General features: G+C 34.5%; 2 protein-coding genes and 1 pseudogene across 3 annotated transcripts; 1 reads left to right on the top strand and 2 right to left on the bottom strand.

Moving 5' to 3' along the window:
• Positions 1-3,084: 3,084 nt before the first annotated feature.
• Positions 3,085-3,589, bottom strand: LOC143619948 (uncharacterized). Its single transcript, XM_077091761.1, has 2 exons — positions 3,348-3,589; positions 3,085-3,270 (listed from the first exon to the last, which is right to left on the bottom strand). The coding sequence occupies exons 1-2, from the start codon at positions 3,483-3,485 to the stop codon at positions 3,085-3,087; spliced, it is 324 nt and encodes a 107-aa protein (XP_076947876.1). The 5' UTR covers positions 3,486-3,589.
• A 1,884-nt stretch (positions 3,590-5,473) lies between these two features.
• On the top strand, positions 5,474-7,030 carry LOC143620104 (uncharacterized; annotated as a pseudogene). Its single transcript, XR_013151292.1, has 3 exons — positions 5,474-5,571; positions 5,813-5,955; positions 6,138-7,030. The product of XR_013151292.1 is annotated as an uncharacterized LOC143620104 (transcript).
• Positions 7,031-7,189: 159 nt separating this feature from the next.
• LOC143620103 (cytochrome b6-f complex iron-sulfur subunit, chloroplastic-like) lies at positions 7,190-13,635 on the bottom strand. The gene is made up of 5 exons (XM_077091871.1): positions 13,622-13,635; positions 13,441-13,509; positions 8,278-8,380; positions 7,589-7,771; positions 7,190-7,492 (listed from the first exon to the last, which is right to left on the bottom strand). The coding sequence occupies exons 1-5, from the start codon at positions 13,633-13,635 to the stop codon at positions 7,400-7,402; spliced, it is 462 nt and encodes a 153-aa protein (XP_076947986.1). The 3' UTR covers positions 7,190-7,399.
• Positions 13,636-23,622: the final 9,987 nt, after the last annotated feature.

Genomic DNA, 23,622 nt, shown 5'->3' with positions numbered 1-23,622 from the left:
AGGTCACTCAACTTTTAATAATGTTCTAATACTATCTATTTTACCTTTGCATTATATGTTCATAAATAACTAAAACGTCAATAAGACCAACATTTTTTTTCATTTTTTATCAGTAAATATATTACTTACGATAATATAGTAGTTTCGCCTCTCGTTTTAGAACACAAATTGAAAGTTAGCCAACCTAATTGAGACAAACTTAAAGTTGAGTGATGTAATTGGAACAAACTTGAAACTTTGTTACTATTCTATAGTGTTTCCCCGAAAAATAAAGGAAAAAAGTTTGGTCCCAAGAGTTAAAGTTTATTAGTTTCGGGTTGCTCAATCTTAATAGACAAAATTCAGAGAAACCCGATTGCATTTGAGAAAGGTTTATACCTAATCTAACTGATAAATCGACCTTTGAAATTTCATTAATTGGCAAATAATAAACCTCAACAAGACACGTTAGACAACAAAGAGCTTAAAATAGATATTGTGATTGATATTCGGGTATGAAATTAGTTTTACAATGTTTTGTGGGTATGGAGCGCATATGAATTTAGATGATATATGCTTACATAAACCATACTCTCATATTTCCTTTTTCATTTTTTTTATCCTTTAAAATGCAGTTAGTCTTAAAATGAATATAACGCCCCTAAGAAATAATATATATTTAAATCCTTTAGAAAAACAAATAAATAAAGCTATAGGACCCATCACCCACCTCTCAACCACAATGATTTCCACCAAACTCACCGCAAATCCTTACCTCTCGTCCTCGATCTACCTAAAGCAATTTCTTGACTTCATTATGGAAATTTCTACTAATGATTACTAATTGCTTTGTAAAATAAGTTATTAAAAAACAGTTCCAACACTAAGGCAATTTCTTGACCAGATTCAGTTTATAATTAATAATGATGTAATGATCATTTATTTAAACGGTTTGTATCAATACAAGACGCCATGCCGTCAGACATCCCTCTAATGTCTGACCAATCGTAGTTCGTCAATTAGAGCCAACCCACTAGTCTATGCTCACATCGTTCGAACAACCACTACATCAAAGACAAATGTAAACCATTATTTGTTCAATTTATCGAATATTATAATCTGTTTAGGGTTTTAAAACTTCAAGCTTATTATTAAAATAATTAACAAAACAGCCAATATATTAACAAACTTACATGTTTTCAAAAAAAGATTCCATACTTCAGATAAAAAAAAACGCACACAAACAAACCATTCAAAAATCAAATGTTATACATTTGATATAGGTGTATGCATCAAACCAAGAAAATAAACCTAAAGTGTCGAAATTAATATTGACTTAGTCGGACATGGTTGCTAAATCAATCGACTTAAATACAAAACAAACCATAAAAAGGGGTAACGACGCAGCTTGTTGCCCGCCTACCTGTCTCTCAGTTGTAATTGGATCATTTTATTGCTGTTAATAAAAAAAACTGAAAACCATAAAAAAAAAATAAAGCTTACGAAACCAAAAGAACTAATTATTCAAGAAGTACAAAATCGTCGGATCGCAATTTCTTTCACTCGATCTCTGCAGCAGTCCAAAAAGTTGATCCTAGATTCCTATCCACTTTTCAAATCAACTTCAACCTACGAAAATTATGTGGGCCATTTGTTTTGTGGGCTTTAACCATCTCTATTACTATATCGTTGGGACTTAAACTAGTCATGTGGGCTGAGATGTTAGGCCCAAACGAAACAGTTATTTTACTTTCCAGCCATTGCTTTCCTTAGCTTCCAAGCTCTAACTCAACTCTAAAATTTAATATGCTTGGCAATTACTTTAGTTTAATTTCACAAATGAAAACAACAGTTGCTTTTACTTTTCATCTTCGACAGAGTTTTAGCTCTATGCTTGTTTGAAACAGATCAATCGTTTACACTCTTTTCTTCCTAACCGATCATCAGCACGGTTGTTTTGAGCTTCTTGTCCAACTTTTATCCATAGCATTCCATGTGACTGCTCCGCATTAAAAAAACAATTAAAAAAAAATCCAAAGTAGATTAAGTTCCACCGAAAAAAGTGTTTCGCCTTATATGAAATATAATTATGATAAATGAATGATATGTAGTGAAAATTAAGCGTTAAAGAGCTATAACAATATGCCTAAAAATGCAACTAACAACGTAAAGATATATTATTTGCCGTTCTAAAAAAATAAAAAAATACATTATTTTATTCTCCATCTTTTGATTCTTATGAGACTCGAACTATGCAACTAACAATGCAAAAACACATTATTTTATTCTCCATCTTTTGTCTCTTATGAAACTCGAACTCTAGCCTTTGTTGGAAGACACCAGCACACCACAAGGGGTGGGGCAAATACACATTTATGCTTGTGAACACAAATTAAAACAAGAAAAAAGAAAGAAAAGAAAAACTACATAGCTGAAGATTCGCAACCTCAATTAAAGGTATCAGTAATCATATATACACATTCATGTTTATGAAAGGAACAAAACCTCCAATCCAATGAAACTTGTTCACTACCACACCAGGACACAATACATCTTCCTTAATCCGAAACACAATATATTTGTTCACCACAAACCATCATTTAAGGGGTAGTATAAATTTATCCCCTAATTATACAGTATATATAAAATAACAAGTTTTTCAAAAATTCGCAAGTCTAATCAACCTCCAATAGTTTGGCTCGAGCTTGTTTATGCACGGCTCAGCTCGAGATTGTTTATTCTTGGCTTGACTTGAGCTCATTTATGTTAGACTACACAAACAATTTAATGAGTCATTATTGTGTAGCGTAGGAGTAATTCAACTAGTTAATCCATACTTGTCTTTGTTTAATAATGATTATTTAAACATTTTTGTAGTTATAGTAATTGAAATCTTTAATCCAACTTATTCGTACAAGTGTTAGGACTTGTTATCACATTAACACGTTTACAGAAAATTCAATATTGACTATTAGATGAAGTTAATAAGTTAATTACTTGATCCTGCTAATTCATTTTTTTCTTTTCTTTTTCCTTGTTTTCAACTTACAAAATGAACTTGTTACAATGAAAAAACCCTAAAATGCATTAAAACTAGTAAAATAATCATGCTTTTACACCTTCCAAACCCGAAAATTCATCGATCTCTAGAGCCATTGCTCCTCTAAACAGCAAAATTGCAAGACTCCCAATAGAAAAATGAATGAAAGACCCATAACAATGAGTCACGAATGAACCAAAATCAGTCCCTACAATACACTGCCATCCACCTCCATACGTTCGATCAAATCCCTGCAATCAAACATCTATTCAATCTTTCAATAAACCTTAATTCGAACAAAAACGTCGATTCAGAATTTATTTTGTACCTGTTTAATGACTCGTGCTATATCAGTAGCTTCGGTTACATCAAAGAAATCAAGTGTTTTAGCTGCGAGTTGAAGTGCATCATCTTGCATGGTTTGGAGCATGTCAGTCTCCCCAACCACAGCTTTTCCTTCTAACATGGTCCCAAGATCTACCGACAGAATAAACGATTGAAAGTGTCAGAAAGGTGATTGTGGATATTGATGAGGATTGAGAATGAGATATATTTATAATCGATTTTAGTGAATTTAAGGCATTTTTTAGCCACGTTTTTTTATAAATGATATTCCAGTTTATGTGGTTAATTATTATGGTCACAACATGTGGTGAACAGAAAGATGTGTTGGATAATACTTTGCCACAAACTAAATGGAGTGGCACAAAACAAAGCCCAAGTAATAGACAACATATGTGCTGGTAAGGTTAGTTTATCTATTTCATTCTTTTATCAATCCATTTCAACCAGATGCGAATCTAAGGGGTGTCATACTTTTTTTTTCTTCGTTTTATATATTCGGATATTGCTGAACAAATATTAAGATACCTCTATGTCAAAAAAATAAATAAAAATAAAAAAATTCTTCTAGATTCTTGGTTTCAACCTACCAACAAAATAGGAGATTAGATATAAAAATATGTGACTTTCACATGTTAAGTTTTCATAGATTCATGAATGCAAGTTTGGATATAAAACTATGACTTAATGTATAAAAGTCACATATAATTGTAAGGTTTATGTTGTACAAAAGTCATATGTATTATTATATTTGAGATATAACCATAAATGCAAGTAAACTTGAGATATGTATTTCTTGTCAAGAATAAGTGACTCTTATATGCCAAGATTAAGTTTTATTGGATCATGACATTCTTGCATATTTTTTAACACACACATAAGTACCAATAATTAGAGGTTATATTTGTTGAGTGTGCATGTTTGCTTATGTTGCAGGCAAGAAATAGAGTTATACTAAAGGGATGTTTAAAGATAAATTGCACTTTGACTTGATTCTAAGCTACTGGTGCCTTTTCTTTTAGGAGCCACAACATGTTGAAGCTATACTTTAAGATCAAATTGTAGCCTTTTAAAAGAGTTTCAATATATTTTCAAATAGCTTAACGTATGAAATATTAAAATTAAGGGTTTGAATTCATAACAAGATGAACCTAAGATGGAACTTAGAGCATCCACACCCATAAAACAATTCAAACCTCCACCTCATCGCCACATCATACTCTAACCATTTCTTTAAAAAACCCCACTTTTTACTACACCCATAAACCAATAAAAACCTCCACCTCATCTTCCACATAACATTAGAATATAATAAATATGTATATATATGTATACATATATATGATTTGTGTGTAGTGGTTGTGGTGGGGCCACTACAAACTCACCTTTCAAACGTTTGAGAATACAAACAAAAACCTATACAAACGTTTGTCTCCACCCGTAAACTTTGTTTGCACCATTCAATGTCAACAAAAACCTTCACAAACACACCGGTGGAGATGCTCTTATAGGTTTTGATTTAGTTTGAATATGTTTTTATTAAACCAGCTTGCACCTTTAACTAAACGTACAGTCAGGTCAATCAAACAGATTACAGTTCCACAGTTAATCCATTTACTTTTTTATAGTTGTTTCAGTATTTTTATTTCGTAAGCTAAAGTAGTAAGATAGATTATGCTTAGTTAAAAGTTAAAAAGAAGTTTAGAGTTTAAACAAATTTATTTAATCCTATTTTATTATTGGTTGAAAATATTTAATTTATATTAATGCAAGGAAAAAAAAAAGAGTTAAAATTTAAGTTTTTCAGGTTAAACAAATTGTATTCGTGTCAACTTATGAATACTCATGTCATGTTCGAGTACATGTTTTGATATGATTTTATGGTTCGTGTCGTGTTCAAGTTCGTGTAAATTTTCAGATTGACCCCCAAACGACGATTTGTTTCGCATCCCTAGTCAAAAGCAGTCTTTCTCTCGTAACTCATTTCATATACTCAAACTCGATCTCTGTAAAACTTAGCTCAATCAAACTTGGATTGAGTATTTGAAACTCAATCTCAACGACGACTACTTCATTTATTAGATTAGTATTGGCCGCTTGTTCAGGAATGGAATGAGATGGAATAGAGAAAAGGGAAGCGCTCTCGGGACGGGTTTTTTGGGAGGAAAAAAGCTTGTGAAGAAGGAAGCTTATCCCCGCCCAGCAGCTGTGTAAAATTCGAACCAATCAAACATAAATTACCCTATAAAAGTTTGGGTTGTTTAACTTCTCACCAATGTCATTGCATCATTATGAACCTATTTTTCCATATCTTGAGCTAAAAGCTATACATTTCGCAAGTTCAAGCGTTGACATAAAAAAGCAAATGAATCCCACCTTTCATGCTTTACAAGTTATTTACAAAAATTAGGCTATATATAAGTCATTTGCATCACCTTTTCTAACATCAAGCTCTTACTGCGGTCCTTGGTCCCGCTGCGAGGGACAAACACTTTACTGCCCCTCAGAATGCCCCTCCAGCGACTCAAATGATCCCAATGCTAAAGTTTGTCGCATCGACTGCTATTCTCCTAAATGCAAGGCCGAATGCAAACGTAACGATGCCTTTCCTTCTCCTTTACATTTTTTTTATATATTTTATTAAATTGACATTGTATATAGAAGAATATGACTTTATTGTAAGTGTTTAATATAATGTCTATGTTATAAGTTTATAATAAAGAACCGACCTCTTTATATGTTTAATTATTAATATCGGTTTATTGTGCTATCGTAGACCGTAAACCGAACTGCAACAGCCCAGGATCGGCATGTTACGACCCACGTTTCATCGGTGGCGACGGCATTGTGTTCTACTTTCATGGCAAGGTTAACGAACATTTCGCCTTGATATCCGACCCTAACCTCCAAATCAACAGTCGTTTTATTGGCCACCGGCCCATGGGCCGATCCAGGGACTTCACCTGGATCCAAGCCTTGGGCCTCCTCTTCAACTCCCATATATTCTCTCTAGAAGCCACTAAATCCGCCAAGTGGGACGACCAAATCGACAACCTTAAATTAACCTACGATGGGGAAGATATTTCCCTACCTGTAGGTGGTCTTTCCACATGGAAGTCACCTGAGGATGATATTAAAGTGGAGAGAACTTCTGGTGTAAACAGTGTGATGGTGACAGTTCCTGGAGTTGTGGAGATTCTCGCAAATGTGGTCCCCGTGACGGCGGAAGATGACAGAATCCATGGTTACAAAGTAAGTGCCTTCTGATGATTGTTTTGCTCACTTGGAAGTTCAGTTCAGGTTTGCCGGACTTTCTGATGGTGTTGAAGGGGTGTTGGGGAGGACATATCAGCCAGATTTCAAGAATCCAGCGAAACCAGGAGTGGCTATGGCTGTTGTCGGAGGAGAAGATAAGTATAAAATCACCTCTTTGTTGTCAACAGATTGTGAAAAGTGTATCTTTGATTCGAGTAATGGTGAAGAGAAACTGAAGCAGGTGGTCACATTGGATTGTTCTGCTAAAGGGTTGTTCCATGGGAACGGAATTGTTTGCAAGAAATGAGGGGTGAAGATGTTTGAAGTAATCGTGAAATAAAATAACTATAAGTGGTTAATAAATAATTGGGTTGATATTCGATCAATCTCTTACTGTTGAAGAATTTGGTGAAATTCCGTTGAGATATTCTGTATCTAAAACTAAATTGTAATGCAATGTTTCTTGTTGTTTTCATGGGTCATGATGAAACAAATAGAAATATAATACGAATAAATTACTAATAATCTTATTTTGATAACGCGTCACATCTACTCAAATTGTGTTGAGCTGTACTGTTTTCTGAATCATCTACCATCTTGTGGCTTAAAGTTCTAAACTGCCATGCATGATATATCTATTTTCTTCATTGTCATGCCCAATATCCTACATTCCTACCCTACCTGTTTAGATCAGTCCCTAAAACTATTTTAAACCTTAAAACATAACCTAAAAGAACAATCACGGACACGTGCTACAGTCACTAAAAGCAGTTTCTAAGACCACTATGGAGCATCACCTGTTCTGAAATCGGTTTCTTTCCATGGAGAAAAAACCACTTTGTCATCTTTAATATCCACATTTGCGAGTTCCAGTGGCTGTTGTTGTTAACAAAGCAATGTTGCATTAATTAGAAGCATATCTCGTTAACAACGTACAAAGACATACACATAACTTTTTTTAAAGAGACTTACCAGATGAGCGGGACCTTTAATAACCGTGCCCTCATTATTGTACTGGGAACCATGGCATGGGCACACGAACCTGTTTTCTACTGTGTTCCATGGTACAATGCACCCTAGATGGGTGCATACCGCATTAATCGCATATGTTGCAAGAGTTGTGTTGTTCTGAACCAAAAGGTATGTAGGATCTCCCTATAAGTTTCACACACAAAATCACATATAAATGAAGCATATATAACAATATATAACACTTGAAAACAATATGCCTGTTCAACTACGATAAAAGTTTTCAAAACATTCATTTTTATAATTTTTTTAATTAGAAGAAGTGGCTGACTCATATCAACGGGATAAAAGCAAGTGGGCTGGAAAATGTTCCAATGAAAATGGGCATAACTTTTGATGCTTTTGGAGTCACGGGACCAGAAAATAGGGACGAAAACAGAAAAACAGGCCCAGGTCCAAAATCCAGAGCCCTGATTTTAACGGATTTGATTTGAAAACACGTGCGCCATAAAAAGGTGGCATTTGATTGTGCGTTTTATTCAAGCCTATATGAAACTAATCATTTAACTCGGAATCATCATCATATAAACAAAACCATAATTTGTGTATCCAAATTAAAAAATATGATGATTGAGGCATAAAGTCAAGATAATAAGATAATGACAAGACAAGAGCTGAATCAAATTAGTTACCTTTAAGCCTTGAGTAAGTGTTCTATCACCAGGTTCATGAATATTGAGCCATTCTGAAGCTACAGTAGAGTAACCATCCTCATCCTTAGCAACAATGCCACCTCTGCAAATCAAAATTAACTTGTGTGACTTCTTAATCCCAATAAAAAACATCCTTCTCCCAAAACAATTAACAATTAACAGTTTCCATTATTATTTTTAACAATGGATGTAACGTGGAGAAGAAAGTGAGCAGGAAGATCAACGAGTACCAGCCATTATCATTCATTCACTTACGCTGTCTTCGAGGGATAGAGCGACTGGTACCAATAGGTCGGTACCCAAGTTTAAATTAATGAGAGAATAGAAAACAACAAAAATTAAGATACAAAAGAAAGGAAAGAAAAAATAAGAGATATCATGTTTATGAGTTTAATAAAAAGAAGAGAAAAGGAAAGATGTGTTCACGACTGAATAGAAAAAAAAGTTATATTTTACCAATTTTGTGTCTTATCTCCTTTCCATCTTTCCAATTTGAAAAAAAATATAAATACACTAAAAACTTCTTCTCTTCGTTTCATTAAAAAAACCTCTAGAACACCAAATTTGTTTAGGTGAAAATAAATACGGTGCTGTCTGCCATGTAACCTTACGCGTAAAACCCATCAAAACTAAAACTAAGTAGTTTTGATAAAAAAAATACCCTAAAAGCTAAAAAGGATTAAAACACTCCTCCAAAACCAGTATCTGCTCTTCTCTGCTCTCTTATGCTTCATAATAAACCCAAGGAAGTTCAATGATGATCGACGATTAACCCCGACGGACGGAGATTGAGGCTGAAGATTAATCATTAGCAGACGTGAAGGTATTTCATGTAGCCCTTGAACAATCGATTAGGTTTTGATTATCATTGTATCTCCTATTTCTCTGGTCTTTACTAAATCTAAAGTTTATGACTAGATTAGATCTGTAATTGCTATAGATTTGCCTTTTTTTCATGATGGTGGAAGAATATTGGATTCACACAGAAGTTCGATGTCCATCTTCCAGTCCTTTATTAATTATTAATATTAATTTCTTTGTAGACATTTGAGAAAAGTTACAATCAATTTAAAGAAATTTCGAGACAGATTTAGATGTTGGTTGCGGATAAAGTTATCAATGAGAAATACATGACCTTTTTTTACTATAAAATGTTACATTGACATTGTTTTTTTGAATCCTTATGTTTTAATCATTCAAAATCTTTATGGTAGTTCAATTTCAAACTACAATTGTGTGATGCAGAAAACAGTGAAGGATAATGGCAGTTCGCGTGTTTCAGAAACTAATTCCGCACAAACAAGGACGCAAAGTATTTCTTTTTTATTTTGCCTTTTGAAACCAGTGGCATTATTGTTGATTGTTTCATTGTAGTTGGTGGAAACGTTATTCGATTTAGGGGTGTCATTTTTAACCATACTCTAGTACAGAACCCGACTCGAGACCTGAACAACCCGACCCGAGGCCCGAACAGCCCAGCTCGAATTTACCCAAAAATGAACATTCTTATTTAATGTTTTATTATGTTTAGTTAGGGGTGTCAGTTTTAACCATACTCTAATACCGAACCCGACTCGAGACCCGAACAACCCGACCCGAGGCCCGAACAGCCCAGCTCGAATTTACCTGAAGATGAACATTCTTATTTAATGTTGTATTATGTTTAGCTAGGGGTGTCATTTTTAACCATACTCTAATACCGAACCCGACTTGAGTCCCGAAAACCCGATCCGAGGCCCGAACAGCCTAGCTCGAATTTACCCGAAGATGAACATTCTTGTTTAATTTTTTATTATGTTTAGGTGGATGTTGTATTTCTATCTCCGCCTTGGGGAGGACCGGAATGTGCTAAAGCTAGAAACTTTGACACTAATACTATACTCATGCCACATGATGGGTTTGCCTTTTTGGCCCGAATAGATTTTAATCTAATCATTGTTAGGTGTTTATTTATATATTTATTCATTTTTAATTTGGGTGCAGGTGATTTCTCTTTAATATGGCTAAAGACGTAGCTCCACGAATTGTTATCTTTCTTCCATGAAATGTCGACATGGACTAACTTGCTGATCTGTCTATGTCTGCTAATCCTTTATGGACAGCCAAGGTACTTTGCAAGCTTTTATATGTATATGTATTTTTTTTTCAATCTAATTTTAGTGAACATTTGAAAATTGGTTAAATGACACTTTCAGGTGGAGAAGAACTTTGTAAATGGCAAATTGAAGGCCATACATACTGCATTCTTCACCCATCCATCACTATGTACATTGTGATTGTGGTTGATAATGGTTTGTATCATGTTATGCCTGCTCATGTGAATGTATGCATAGAGATGTCAAGATTGGCAAGTTTTTTTTTGATAAATAAAACCTTGAAGATAAACTGAGAGTAAGTGACGATGATGCAAGACGAATGAGGAGATACTTGAGTATAGTTTGGATACGTTTGCTAATTTTTGTTGTTACTTTTATGTCCATGTAAACGGTTTTCATTGTATTTGCAAGAAATGTAAAAAGTTATGTTTTTTATGTACTTTGTTAAAACCTATAAAGATATAATGCACCTATTTGACCCAACGCAAGCAGACACAATAGTTGCCTTGTGTCTGCTTGCGTTGGGTCAAATAGGTGCATTATATGACCGTATAGGTTTTATGGTGTGTTAGCTAGCAATACGAGCCATTTAACACCTATATGGCTCGTATAGGTCTATATGGTCGTATAGGTTGAAAAAAGCTGTTTTTTTTGTCCCCCTTGTCAGTCTTTCATAGCCTATACGACCATATAGGCATATGGGGGTGGTGTATGAGGATCACGATCACATCCCTTTGTTTATTTGTTGGAGTTACATAATTTGTTGTATTCCGAGGGGGTTCGGGTTTTATCATCGGCGGATATTCAGGTGGTTGGGTTTTTTTTTTGAAATTAGAGATAACTTGGAGGCGTATAAGGGCTCAGTACGGTTGGGTTAGATCTGCTGACGATGACCTTTTACCATTAGGTCATCCCGTATAATTCTCTGTTTGTTGGTCGTTCAAGAAAATAAATAAATAAAATAAAATTTGTTTTCACTATAAAGTTTAAACTAGTATGATTATTTGTGCTTGGTGGCTGGGCGTGTTAAACCATAAAACATGTCGATTTTGCATCACTTGTCTGGGCGCTCGGAAAGTTCAACATCACAAAATTAATTGAATGAACAAAACCAAATTCATATCCCTTTTTCATGTACTAATTCTCGGCATAACAAACAAAAATCAGAAACAAAACCATCGTGTATTCACATCGAGCGGTAATCCAAAATTCCGAATGAAAAGCTCAACATAACTTAATGGTGAGGCTAGGCGAGAGTAGCCAAACGATCACGTTATGTGAAGACGACCATCTCCCAAACAAACAACATTTCAAGATCAAGAAAAGCGGGTTCGCAAATCACTAAATATGACGTACTTTTATATATTTCCCAAGTGAAGTTCCTTGCTATTTGATGACCCGAGCCCATCTCTACAAGCAGCAATTGCATTATATATTACCACTTCTACGAACAACAATTGATCACGATCCATCAAATGCATGTAGGAAAAGTAGTGTTCTTGTTACTATATACTCTAATTTCAATAATGAGTTATGACACGCTGAACTACTGAATGTGATTACTTGACGCGTCGAATGTGACGTAATGAATAAGCATGTACTTGCTGTATGATAGATATTGTTTCGGCATTGCTTATTGTACAACTTTTGTCCCACTGAGTAAAATCAAACTTTACCCAGATGTACACTTTTCGTTTATTTACGTTAGGTTGCATGGCTTTTCGGGATGATCATTGGACAGTGGAATTAGGATAAGTCAAGATAAGAGATTTTTGCAAGCGTAATCAATGATGTTTTGTATTAAACTTTAACATCATAATGTTTTATAATTAATGGAAATTGATGCATTAAATTCTCATTTACAGTAAATAAGCTCATGTCAGTCCTAGTCGGGGCAAAGTATTACATGTTTGCAAGGATCTTCGATCCTGCAAAAAATAAAAAAGCTAAAATAGTTGATTGTTATATTAAGAGTGGGTTGTTCAAGAGGAACCCAAGTTTGGACCAAGAGTGGAGAATAATTGGCTAAATTATGGTTGTGGTTTGTAAGTGCAATATGTCTAATGAACACCGATCGATAAATGGGCCGGGAGTGAAGTAATGATGGGGTTGCGAAGAATGCATACTCAATTAGTAAGGAAAGACTTGGACTCTTGGAGAAAGGTATTGGTGGTGGAGCTCAATTAATGACCTAAGAATTCCGTTAGAATAACCGGGGCTCTCTCAAAAAATAGTTTGCGTGACATGTATAAGTGCATGTCTAGTATGTTAATCCCATTTGTTATTGGGTTCCTACGTCAATTGTATATGATTTAATCGGTAGGTGAAGTTGACGTTTTCATTATATATGTGCATGAATTACGTATATGAAAAGAGATCCAATTTCTCCGAATGACAAAATACGAAATTTAATAAGATGTTAATCATGTTGAACTACAAAAAGAAATGTATAATACGAGTAATAATATCTTATTATAAAAACATGTTTTGCATTGTATAATATAAAAAGAAACAAATAGAAAACAAAAAATGATGCAAGATTTTGCTCACACGTGCAACATATTCCAAAGGTTGTCTTTCAAGCTCGCGAACAGGATTTTTCCCACTGTTATCTTCTTGATGCGGGATCCAAAGACGACTTGCAAAACGGCTTAGTGCATATTTAATAATACGTTAACCTTTAGGAGAAATACATACCACATATAACAAGGAAACACTTCTTGTGAAATCTTAATTACATAAAATTTCACTATCCGTAGCTATCATCCATCTTAATAATTTATATACACATTAATATGCCGAATTTTCGTCTTCATTAACATCTATGTTTTCTTCCATTTCGCCTCTTGGCTGCATTGATGAACTCGATGAACTCTATTATGGTTCCATTTCACTTACTTTCTGTGCCAAATAAAACATCACTGTCATCAGTAAAGGGTCATAAAATTGGCAAGTTAGCAGGTCGAATTTATGCTTTTGACACGGGCGACCTGTTTGCATATAAACAAGTATTTGGAAAATAGGAAAAGTGAATAGAGAATGGGACCTGGGAAGCGAAGTGTTTGCCAACTGCATTAACCAGCTGTTCCTTTGTTGGATTAGAGTGATTATTTCCCTAAAATAGGAACAAAAAAATCATAAAATAAAATGAACTAAGAATAATACCAAACAAGAAAGACATGTGTGTAGATAGTTTGTATATACGAGACTCACGAGGTTAAATGTACTGTGATATCGCCATAGCGTGTTGGTTCCCAGCTTCGAGAAGTTAACTTTCTATTCATTCACATATTCTGATATGCAGGTCAAACAGACTAATACAATGTATGATGTCAAAATCAAATTATCTCAAAAGCTTAATTCATCACAATGAATTTGAAGTCACAAATATGCTTATTTTGACCAGAAAAGTCAACTTACAGGATAGCGCGTGTGCATATTGGATTCAGTTTTGACTACCATACTTCATAGATGGAGATGGGCCCCACGGTCTTGTGTACCGAACTTTGGGCTTGTTTAGTTTGCTAAACTCATTAGGGGTGGCTGTCAGTGAAGAACAAACCAACTTATAACCAAACCGTTTTTAGGGGTATTTTGGGAACTTTACAAGGTTTTGAGTTTGTATAAACTTACTGAACTCATTAACATCAGAGCCACTGCTTGAAATATCTAATTCATACTCATCATCTTCTTCATGACCAGTTGATGGTTCAAGAACACTCAAAGCATTCCTTTGCAGCTTCACTTCAATCCCATTTTTCAGAACCTACATGTTATACATACAGTATGGTAAGCTTAATTGACAATTTGACAGAACTTATAATCTTGGTGACAATGATCATGTGAATCCCATGAAAAACATAGATCTGCAAGTAAAAATAAATCCAATCAGTGAGTTGATCAGATGAAAGCCCGAGCTCGTCTAGACTTGAGCCCGCTTCATGAGTTGTTTTTATAACTCGAGTTCGGTGCGTTTCAAGCTCTAATTCTAAAGCTCGAACTCGGCTCATACGTTGTTTTTTTCAAGCTCAGCTTCGGCTCGACTCGTCTATTATTTATTAATTGTTTTACTTATATTTATACTTACCTAATTTAAGTTTGGTTGTCAGCTGCTATTGAGAACGTCTACAAACAAAACAACAATTAACCAAGGTCAAATAACTATTTTACTCATATCAAGCATTGCTAAATGAGTTTGAACAAATTAGGCTTATGAAAGAAAAGTAAATACACATTAGGCTCAGAAGCATAAAAATAAACCAAACGTAATACTTACACATATGAACTAACTACCATCCTGATCCACATTTATCACATAACATAAACTCAAATTCATCATCACCAAATTATAAATTAATGTTTAAATTTACCTTTTGTGCTCTTGAGTGAATCAAGCAGAGTCTTGTACCGAAAAGCCAACATTTTGTTAATGCTTTCGTAAGTCGTCTTCTATAACAAACAAACAAAGAAATAGATTAAATAAATAGAAATCAGAACAATGGAAAAAATGAATTAAATAAAAATAGATTAAATATGAATCAATTACAATTAATGAATCAATTGAGGATGAAATAGAAATCGAAATCGATAGAATCAGAAATATAAATTGTACCTGGTTAGCGACAAGGATGGAATCGATGGAGGAGAAATAGACGTGGCGTTCAGGTTTGGCGGCGATAGGCGGCTCCGGCAGCGTCGGTGGTCGACAGTGCGGAGGTGAAGACCGATGATGAAGATTGGGAGGGGAGATGGTACAGAAGTGAAGAGAGTATAAGTCCTCAGAATGATCCAGCTATATTTTGAAGATAGAATGATTCAGTGGTAACTGAGCGATTAGGAGGCTACGTTATAATGAACCAAACACATCATTATCTTACCGATTTAGATGTATGCATCTGGATGGTTTCATTAAGAGCCAAACAAACACGCCCTTATTCAAAATTGTTAAACCGTTAATTTTATACATAATAAATATGGAGGGTGGAAGTTATGGGGGGTTTTGCAAAAATTAAGAGAAAAATTTCGCCCTCTCGTTAGTAGAAAAACAAGTTTTAGACACGGTTGGGCTTTCTTTTTTGATGCGGGTTATACAAAAAACCGTGTCTAAAAAGGCTTCCCAACACCCATAAGAATTTGTTGTGTAAAAGAAACGCGTCTAAAGCTACGAAACCATGTCAAATAATTTGGAGCTCTTTTTAGCTGCAGGTTTAGTAAAACTGCGTCCAAAGCTTTACTTTATGGAGATAAATTTTATAAAAAAAAATAAAAGGAAAGAAATAGTACGTGAAATAAAGTTAAAAAAATAAAATAAAGAGGCGGTAAACATATTCACTCCAAAACCCTATAACCAGTTGGATCTTATCGAGCAGTTTTCAAGTATCATCTTCTCCCTGTGTTCAAACCTCAAGAAACCCACCACCATGTTTGGAGCTAAAATTGCAGCGATTTTGAAGAACATCGACCATCTGGTATTCTTATTCCGCTCCAAAAAAGTATCAGTTTTTGCTCATTCCGATTATTAATTCGTTTTCTAAGTTTATTCAAAACTGTGGACGGGGTTTTGTTTTTCAATTTCCGTGTTATTGTTGTCAGATCTTGGTCGGTTTATTGCGATTAGTGTCCAGTTGTTGACGACTTAACTCAACTCGGTTATATGGCACCTCTGTAAAATGGCAATCTGCCTCTGGATCCCGGCCGGTGATGATTCCCGGTTGCTACGGTGGGGATGGTAAGTTTTTCCATTGTTTTTCAATTTCCATGTTATTGTTGTCAGATTTGGTAATTTGATATGGAACTCCAAATAACTTTGCAAGGTCAATGTACAAAGAACAAATGGGCGATCATGGAGACCAATGGGTTCTGAGCTGGGTTTCATGAGTTTTCACAGGTTTGTTCTTCTACAATTACGCAGTGTTCCCAAGTTTAAAATTAATGAGAGAAGAGAAAAGAAGGGAAATTAAGATAGAAAAGAAAGGAAAGAAAAGAAAATGATATCGTGTTCCCGAGTTTAATGAAAAGAAGAGAAAATGAAAGAATATTAATCATTTTATGTGTTCCCAAGTAGAGACGAATAGAAAAAAAAGTTACAGTTTTACCAATTTTGTGGGTTCATCTCTTCTTTTCTCTCCATATCTTTCCAATTTGGAAAGAAATATAAATACACTAAAAACCTCTTCTCCTCATTTCTATTCTTTTCTCTTCTTTTCATTAAAAAAACTCTGGAACACCAATTTTGTTTATTTCTCTCCAAATCTTTTCTCTTCTCTCGTTAAATTAAACTCTGGAACACAGCGTTAGTGTATCTGTATCTTTTTGTTGTTGGGTTGTCAAAGTCCTTTGTTGCAGTTATAACTTATAGGGCCATAAAACTCCTTTAATTCTCAAGTTGATATTTGAGTGAGCAATAAACTTTGTTTACCGCTATTTGGATGGGTGCAAGTTAGTATAAATACTCATCAATGATTCATGTTTAATTTTCAAAATGTGATTTGAAGGTAAACAGGTCAATCTGGTTAAACTGGTAAAAACTTTACTTAACTGAAAATAGAGAAAAACATAACTCTAACGTGTGCCCGAGCACAACCAGTTTATCTAAATGTTTCATATGGTTTGGCCGGTAATAATCAAATTGGTGAATTATAAAAATAATGATCGAGTTAAACGGGCCATAAACAAGTTAATGGATCCACTTGTTTAGCTTAACGATAAACAAGTGAACCCAAACACAACTCGTTTAATTATAGTTATAACCATGTTCATTATTTTAAATATGTTTGAAATGGTTAACTTTTATGATTTGTTATTTCAGTTCACGCGATCTTTTGTTTTTTAAAAGTCTTTTTTTATTTATTTATGTCCTTTTCTTTATTTTTATCTTTAATGGAAGAAGTTTGTGACAATCTGTTTGAAATCTCACATCCAAACAATCCCTAAACAATCATTGCTTTCAGATTGGAGAATCCATACTTAGCAATTTACACGAACAATCAATTCCTTCATATGTAAGAACCCATTTTAATCTTTTTCATGTTATCCAACATTGCATTTTCTACTAAAATTGAAAAATGTGTCTGTATTAGTTAGCTCACAGGTAATTTGCTTTGGAGTTGAAGACTATGAGGATATGATGATGAAAATCAGCTACCAATTGGACCAACTGTAAGGAAAGGGTGGACAAGACCCCAAGGGTGAACATGAGCCAGGAGAGACAAAGTGTGTGCGTGATCACAGGTTTTGGTGACTCTGGTATGAGTGTCTCACATATTTTATATTCGGATATTGAGGTAATATATGCATATACATGCCATAAAACTTAAAGCTTATAGATATACATATATTTCTTTATTTAAACGTTATATGGCTTTGTAGAGTATATGTCAATGTGAATTGTTATGGTTGCTCGATTCGAGGAGTGCTCAATTAACTTTAGCTAACGGCCAAGCATAACCTATATGTGGTAGATAAGCTATATATTAGTTTATCTTTTTATTATATTAGTATTCACTATAATATGTTTTTGCTAATTTTGGATTTTAACCACCTTAACCACAGTGCATTTAGGCAATTTCAAACCTCACCCCAATATATGTTTGATTTTGTGTATATTTATCAAAACAATTTTCCTGACCTTTAAGTATTGTATATTTCATGATTGCTTCTTTTTCTTAAATGCTAACTTAATCTATTTATTTCTTTTTAGATAGCGCAAGACATGACGATTGCTACCGAAACATAAAACGACAACTTGCTCGAGAACATGATGCCACAATTCTGTTTAATAATTTTTGACAATTTATATTGTAAAATTCTGGATTTATTGCATTTTGGTCTAGTAGAATACTTTGTTTTGAAGCTTGTATTGTAAAATGTTGAATTTAATGCATTTTGGTTTATCATGTTATTTTTTTTCGGATTTTGATTGTTAAAATTGTGCGGTTTTAAATAGATTTGGGAGGTTAAATTCGGGATTTGGCGCTACAATTGCAAATTAATGTTTATTAAATGCTCTTTTGAGGCGGTTTAAAAGTGCATATAATAATAATAATTTTATAGAAAACTTCCGGTGGTTTCGAAGCATTTGACGCGGTTTAAAAGTGTGGCTAAAAACGATTTTCTAGAAATTTGAGTTGCTTATTTGCCGCGGTTCAGTAGTATTTGACGCGGTTTTGAAAACCGTATCTAAAAATAAAGAGCTTTTGCATCACCATTTTTTGACGTGGTTAAAAACCGCGTCTAGAACCCCTTTTCACCGCATCTAAAGCTACTTTTTCTACTATATGCATGGCATGCACTTTCATTTCTCATCATCTACACGTTCTCTTCTCGATCTCTTTAGCTTTCTAGCTTCCTGATTACATACAACCCTGAATATTATTCGATTTCTCTCTCTCTCTCCCTCTCTCTCTTTGTCGCTATGGAAGAATACACGAGAAAGAAGAGAGGGAGAAGGAAAATAAGAAGAGAGGGAGAAGCAATATTTTCCGCTCTTGTTTTTCGTCCTTTGCCGCCAACGAAAGACCCTTTTCATGTGATAAGTCAGATAGCCGGAATAATACCGGAAACAGACACATGAGAAAAGCGGTTTTAATGGCGGTGAGTGGTGCAAACGAAAAGACGACATTCTGAATAATAATTTCGTCACCGGCAGCACTCGTCGCCGGCTCATTTCTCGGTTACTTAAATCCGTTTGGTTTGATTCCCTGATGGTTAGTTCTTCTTTCTTTCTTTCTTATTATGAATATGTTGATTTAATATCTTTTATACATGGGGAAATCTTAATTAGTTCTTTAAACATCCTAATTTCCACACAGTTTCAAACAACAATTTGAATAGGGTTCGGACTTCGGATGCTCACTTTGAACAAAATTATTTAAAGTTTGACTTCCAATGGTTAGAACGTTGTTAAGACATGTTCAAAAGCCTATTGTTTAATACCCACCTATAATTTTCAAAGTTTGATTTATTTGTTTATTACAATAGTCTCGGTGTTTTGTGAATGACGTTTAATGGTGCCCAATCAATAATTTTCAAAGTTTGACCTACAATAGTTGGAATGGTATGAATATTGTTCAACTTCAACTGGTGTTGGCCGTCCAAATATTGTTCAGCATTTAAAGTTGACTCTTTTTTTTTTTTTTTTTTGTCAAAACGGCCGTCTAAGTATTTCTTGAATAACCGTTTGATGATGTTCTGACCAATAATTTTTGAAGTTTGACCTCCAATTAAGGGTGGCTTAGCTGTAGCATTTATCTTTTATTTATGACAGGTTTAGAAGATTCACACGAATTCTGCCAAATCTTTGATTGGTTCAATCAATAATGAGACGAATTTATCAATCGAGAACACCAGCAGATCATCGAATTTATTATCGTCTTCTTCACAGACCACTTGCAGTTCTTCATATCATACTTCATCCTCGTCCGACTGGAAAACATCATCTTCAACAAATTCAGTTGATTTCAGACATCAGAGTTCATTCAGTTTGATACCGGTCCGGAAACTCAATTCTTACACAACCAAATCCTGCGGCAACAACTGGAACGTTCGTTTGTGTTTGTTTTTGATATTAAGCCTTGTTGTGTTGATTGCTTATGGAAGGATTTTCTCCATACTTTGTACGTCAGCTTTGTTCTACTTTCTACCTAGTCGAAAGATCAAACGAGCCAACTCGGTTTCTGGCGAGAATCAATACAAGAAGAGAGTAATGATGGTTGGTTTGCTTGATAGGGCATGTAATCCCCTTCGTTAGTTATGGCTTGGAAGATTAGGTTAGTCAGAATAAGTGATAAAGATTCATTTTTGTTATGGATAAGAGTATTGGATTTTACGGTTTTGATTGTTAAGTAAGTTTCTGGATCGGGCATCATGTCCGAAATCTATTTGAAGTTGTAATGATGAAGTTAATTTATAGACAAACACATATTCATGTACACATTTATTTGGAAATACATGTTTTGGGAGTGAGACATTTAATGCAAATATAGTAGTGTTTATTATTCAAAATTTAATCGACATGAATATCTACTTTGAAGGCGCATTTCATTATAACCAATCGAAACACTAGCAAGGTGATAGTAAAATAAACGGTATATCAACCATTAACTTCATAAATTCTATTATAATTGAGCAGCTGGAAACCAAAGTAAAACTAATCGAGCAGCTGAACTAACTTAGTTATATATTCATAACATTTAGTTACAATATTGAATGTTTTTCATTTGGTTTTAACTGTAGTGTAATCTCCATTTCAAATATGGAGTACTAAAATGCCTTCTTTAAAAAACTCTAGCTTTCTTTAACATTTGCAAATGAGTACAACACACAATATTAAATATTAGTTATTTAAAAGCATGCAACTGTATTACATTAATATGGAGTGCTGGCCTTATCGGCAGCACTCTTCATTAGCTCTTCACTTGGAAGCTTGACTTTATCAACTTCTTTTCATTGCGTAAGCACAATCCAAAAATTGTGATATCTATTAATGAAGTTTGTGTCGTTTACGTTTTTCTTGGTATGTGATTGATCGTGGATTAGAGGTTACGGGACATATTAGTTTGTGGTAATATACAATAATGAAGTTTGTTTTTAGTACTTTTGAAGTTTAAATCCTTTAACAACTAATTAGTTGTTGGGACCAGGATATTTGATCCTTGAAGATCAATTATCATTGGCAGCTGTTACCAGGACTAAGGATCCTGAGTGATTAAAGGATCCTTAACAGTCGACTTCAATTTATATTCTAATCTATTTTGCAAATAAAACACGTGGTTACTGGAATTCCTACTTTATGGAAAGCATATTTTACCAGGTCCATCCAGCTCATCCATGTTCGTGAACGGTCATGAAGAAAAAGTAAACAAACGTGGCCGGATTTATAGGAATTAGTTAGTATACGTTATAATTTTTTGTATTTATATACTGAACCATGGCTGATAAAAAAAAACATACAGCACACTTAGAACTTTTAGTAAAAACACTCTGTAATCACGATCAGTCTTGATTCCATCTCTTGTAATTCTTTTGATTTTAATATAATTGGTAGTGATAGTTTTCACTACCCGAGGTTTTTTATGCCGGCGGGATACTAGTTACCAAGGGCTTTTCCTCGTATAAATCTTCTTGTTCATCGTCTATCATTGTTACTTTGATTGCAATAATTCATTTGACTATTTGAGCACCAATCCTCACATACGAATTTGGTTTATTGATCCTTAGCCCGATTTTTAACCAAAACATTACTCATGTTTTATTCATATAACTTGGTTCGCTAAAGACTAAGCACCTCCCTTAACTTCTTGTAATCGAATTTTTGTAGTGAGTATTCTCTTTTTTGATTGATTACCAAAGGCACTCTCAACCAATAGATTACCCATAATTGTTGTAAAATTGTATCGCATGCTTTTAACAACAGATTCCCGATGGAGTGTGTGTGACAAAACATGGACAACTATTTGGTGAATTATGATGTTCTTAATATTAACTTTGGGGGGGGGGGGGGGGGGGGGGTTGGATGTGGAAGGGGGTGTCCATCCTAACCTGCGTTGTCTGCAAATCTTGCATTGTGTGTTCTAGGCGTTTCCCTCGTACTCTTTGTTATCCTCCATAGCCTTTGTATCATCTCTTTATCCACATCCCATGTACTTTCTCTTGCTATCGCCTCGCCATTTTGTGCCTCCATGTAGTATTCGAAAATTTCAATGTAATAAATGTCGAAAACTATTAGAAGAGAATATCTCGTAGAACCGATAGAACGTTAATAATCGAATATTTTAGATATGAATACTAGTTTATTAGCCAATAGTAATAATAATTTGGGTTATTTTATTTTAAAGTTTAGAGCTAACTAATGCAAACACCAAACATGAGGGTTTAAAGTGTAAAACATGAAAATTATTTTAGAAGTGAAGTAGAGGGGTTATTCATGCCATTTTATGAAACTTGATTTGAAGCATGGAGTACGTAGCAGTTTTCTTCCTGCGAAAAACGGTGTAAACAAATATCAAAATCCTAATCTAATTATCAACGACTAAAGCGACACTTGGGGTCTACGACTTGTTTAAATATATAATCTTTTCATCAAAACCCTAAACCTTTGTCTTTCTTCTTCGCCGCTAGCCGCATCCTTGCCGTCACCATTAATCTGACTCAAGCATGAAGCAGCGCTAGTCCCCGGCCGCTTGAATCATTCCGACAACTCATGATCAACAATTTCTTTCCCTTCGATGGCTGCTACCGGAGCCGCCGCCTCTCGAATCTGTTCAAACTTAAACCACATACGACTACCCTGTAACTCACGGGAAAACCGTGACAGCCGCTCTGCTGCCGCCCCTACTCACCGACGTCGCTATGTTTCCGTTTACCCACCTAGAACCGGCACCGTCGCTATACTTGTAACAATTGTTGCTACCGCCACCGCCGCTACCGGTTCGGATTCGTTGTAAATTGTATGTGTAGATTGTTAGAGGTAAAATCTTTGATTCTCTTGTAAGAGTTTAATACAAACTTAGTGTTTGTTGCTTGTTGAGTATCAACGTTTGATGCCGGCAACAAAAATCTTTCACAACTATCAGTTATTTTTGAACGGTTTTAGACACACACTCAGTTTTCATACAACTCTGTTTGTTGCTTTGGTTTTTATGCATATTAGTCTTGAAAACGTTTACTTGATGGTCCACCGTCCACCTAGTTCAAATATATATATATCTAAGAAGCAAAATATAAACTGGCACAGTAGGTATTTTGAAGCCTTAATAGTGTTATTCTTGTTCATCAATTCATCTGTTTTTCCTTATACACGGATTAATATAGTTAAATCCATAATATCATTGTCATACTTATTTTAAAACAACTTGTCTAATTGTCTAATTAGCTAACAAGTAATCGATATGGTGAAAGGTTTTATAACTTAACTATTAAATTAATTGTGTACAAGGAAATTTAGAACTCTAAACAATGATGGAAAAATATATGTTAAAACGTAAAGGCAACTATCGCCAGAACATTAATAAACCAAGGAAAGAGACAACTTAACGTAAGCTAAGTTAATCTTATGTATTTGAGATGAATATATGTAGGTGCTAGTACGACTTAATGTGACATGAATTTATTTGTTTTGCGCTTCATGGCTAAGGTACGGTTTCTGTTTTCGTTTACTCTTAGTATTTATTATATTCCGTTACCTTGTAGTACGGATTTTTGTTTTTCTTCACTCGTAATATTGGTTCTA

Source organism: Bidens hawaiensis, unplaced genomic scaffold (assembly GCF_021521415.1).
Source record: "Bidens hawaiensis isolate Kalapana, Puna unplaced genomic scaffold, B.hawaiensis_p1.1 tig00002525_1, whole genome shotgun sequence".
Classification (NCBI taxonomy): domain Eukaryota; kingdom Viridiplantae; phylum Streptophyta; class Magnoliopsida; order Asterales; family Asteraceae; genus Bidens; species Bidens hawaiensis.
The sequence above is the reverse complement of the archived record's forward strand: the minus strand, read 5'-3'. Positions and strand labels throughout refer to the sequence as shown.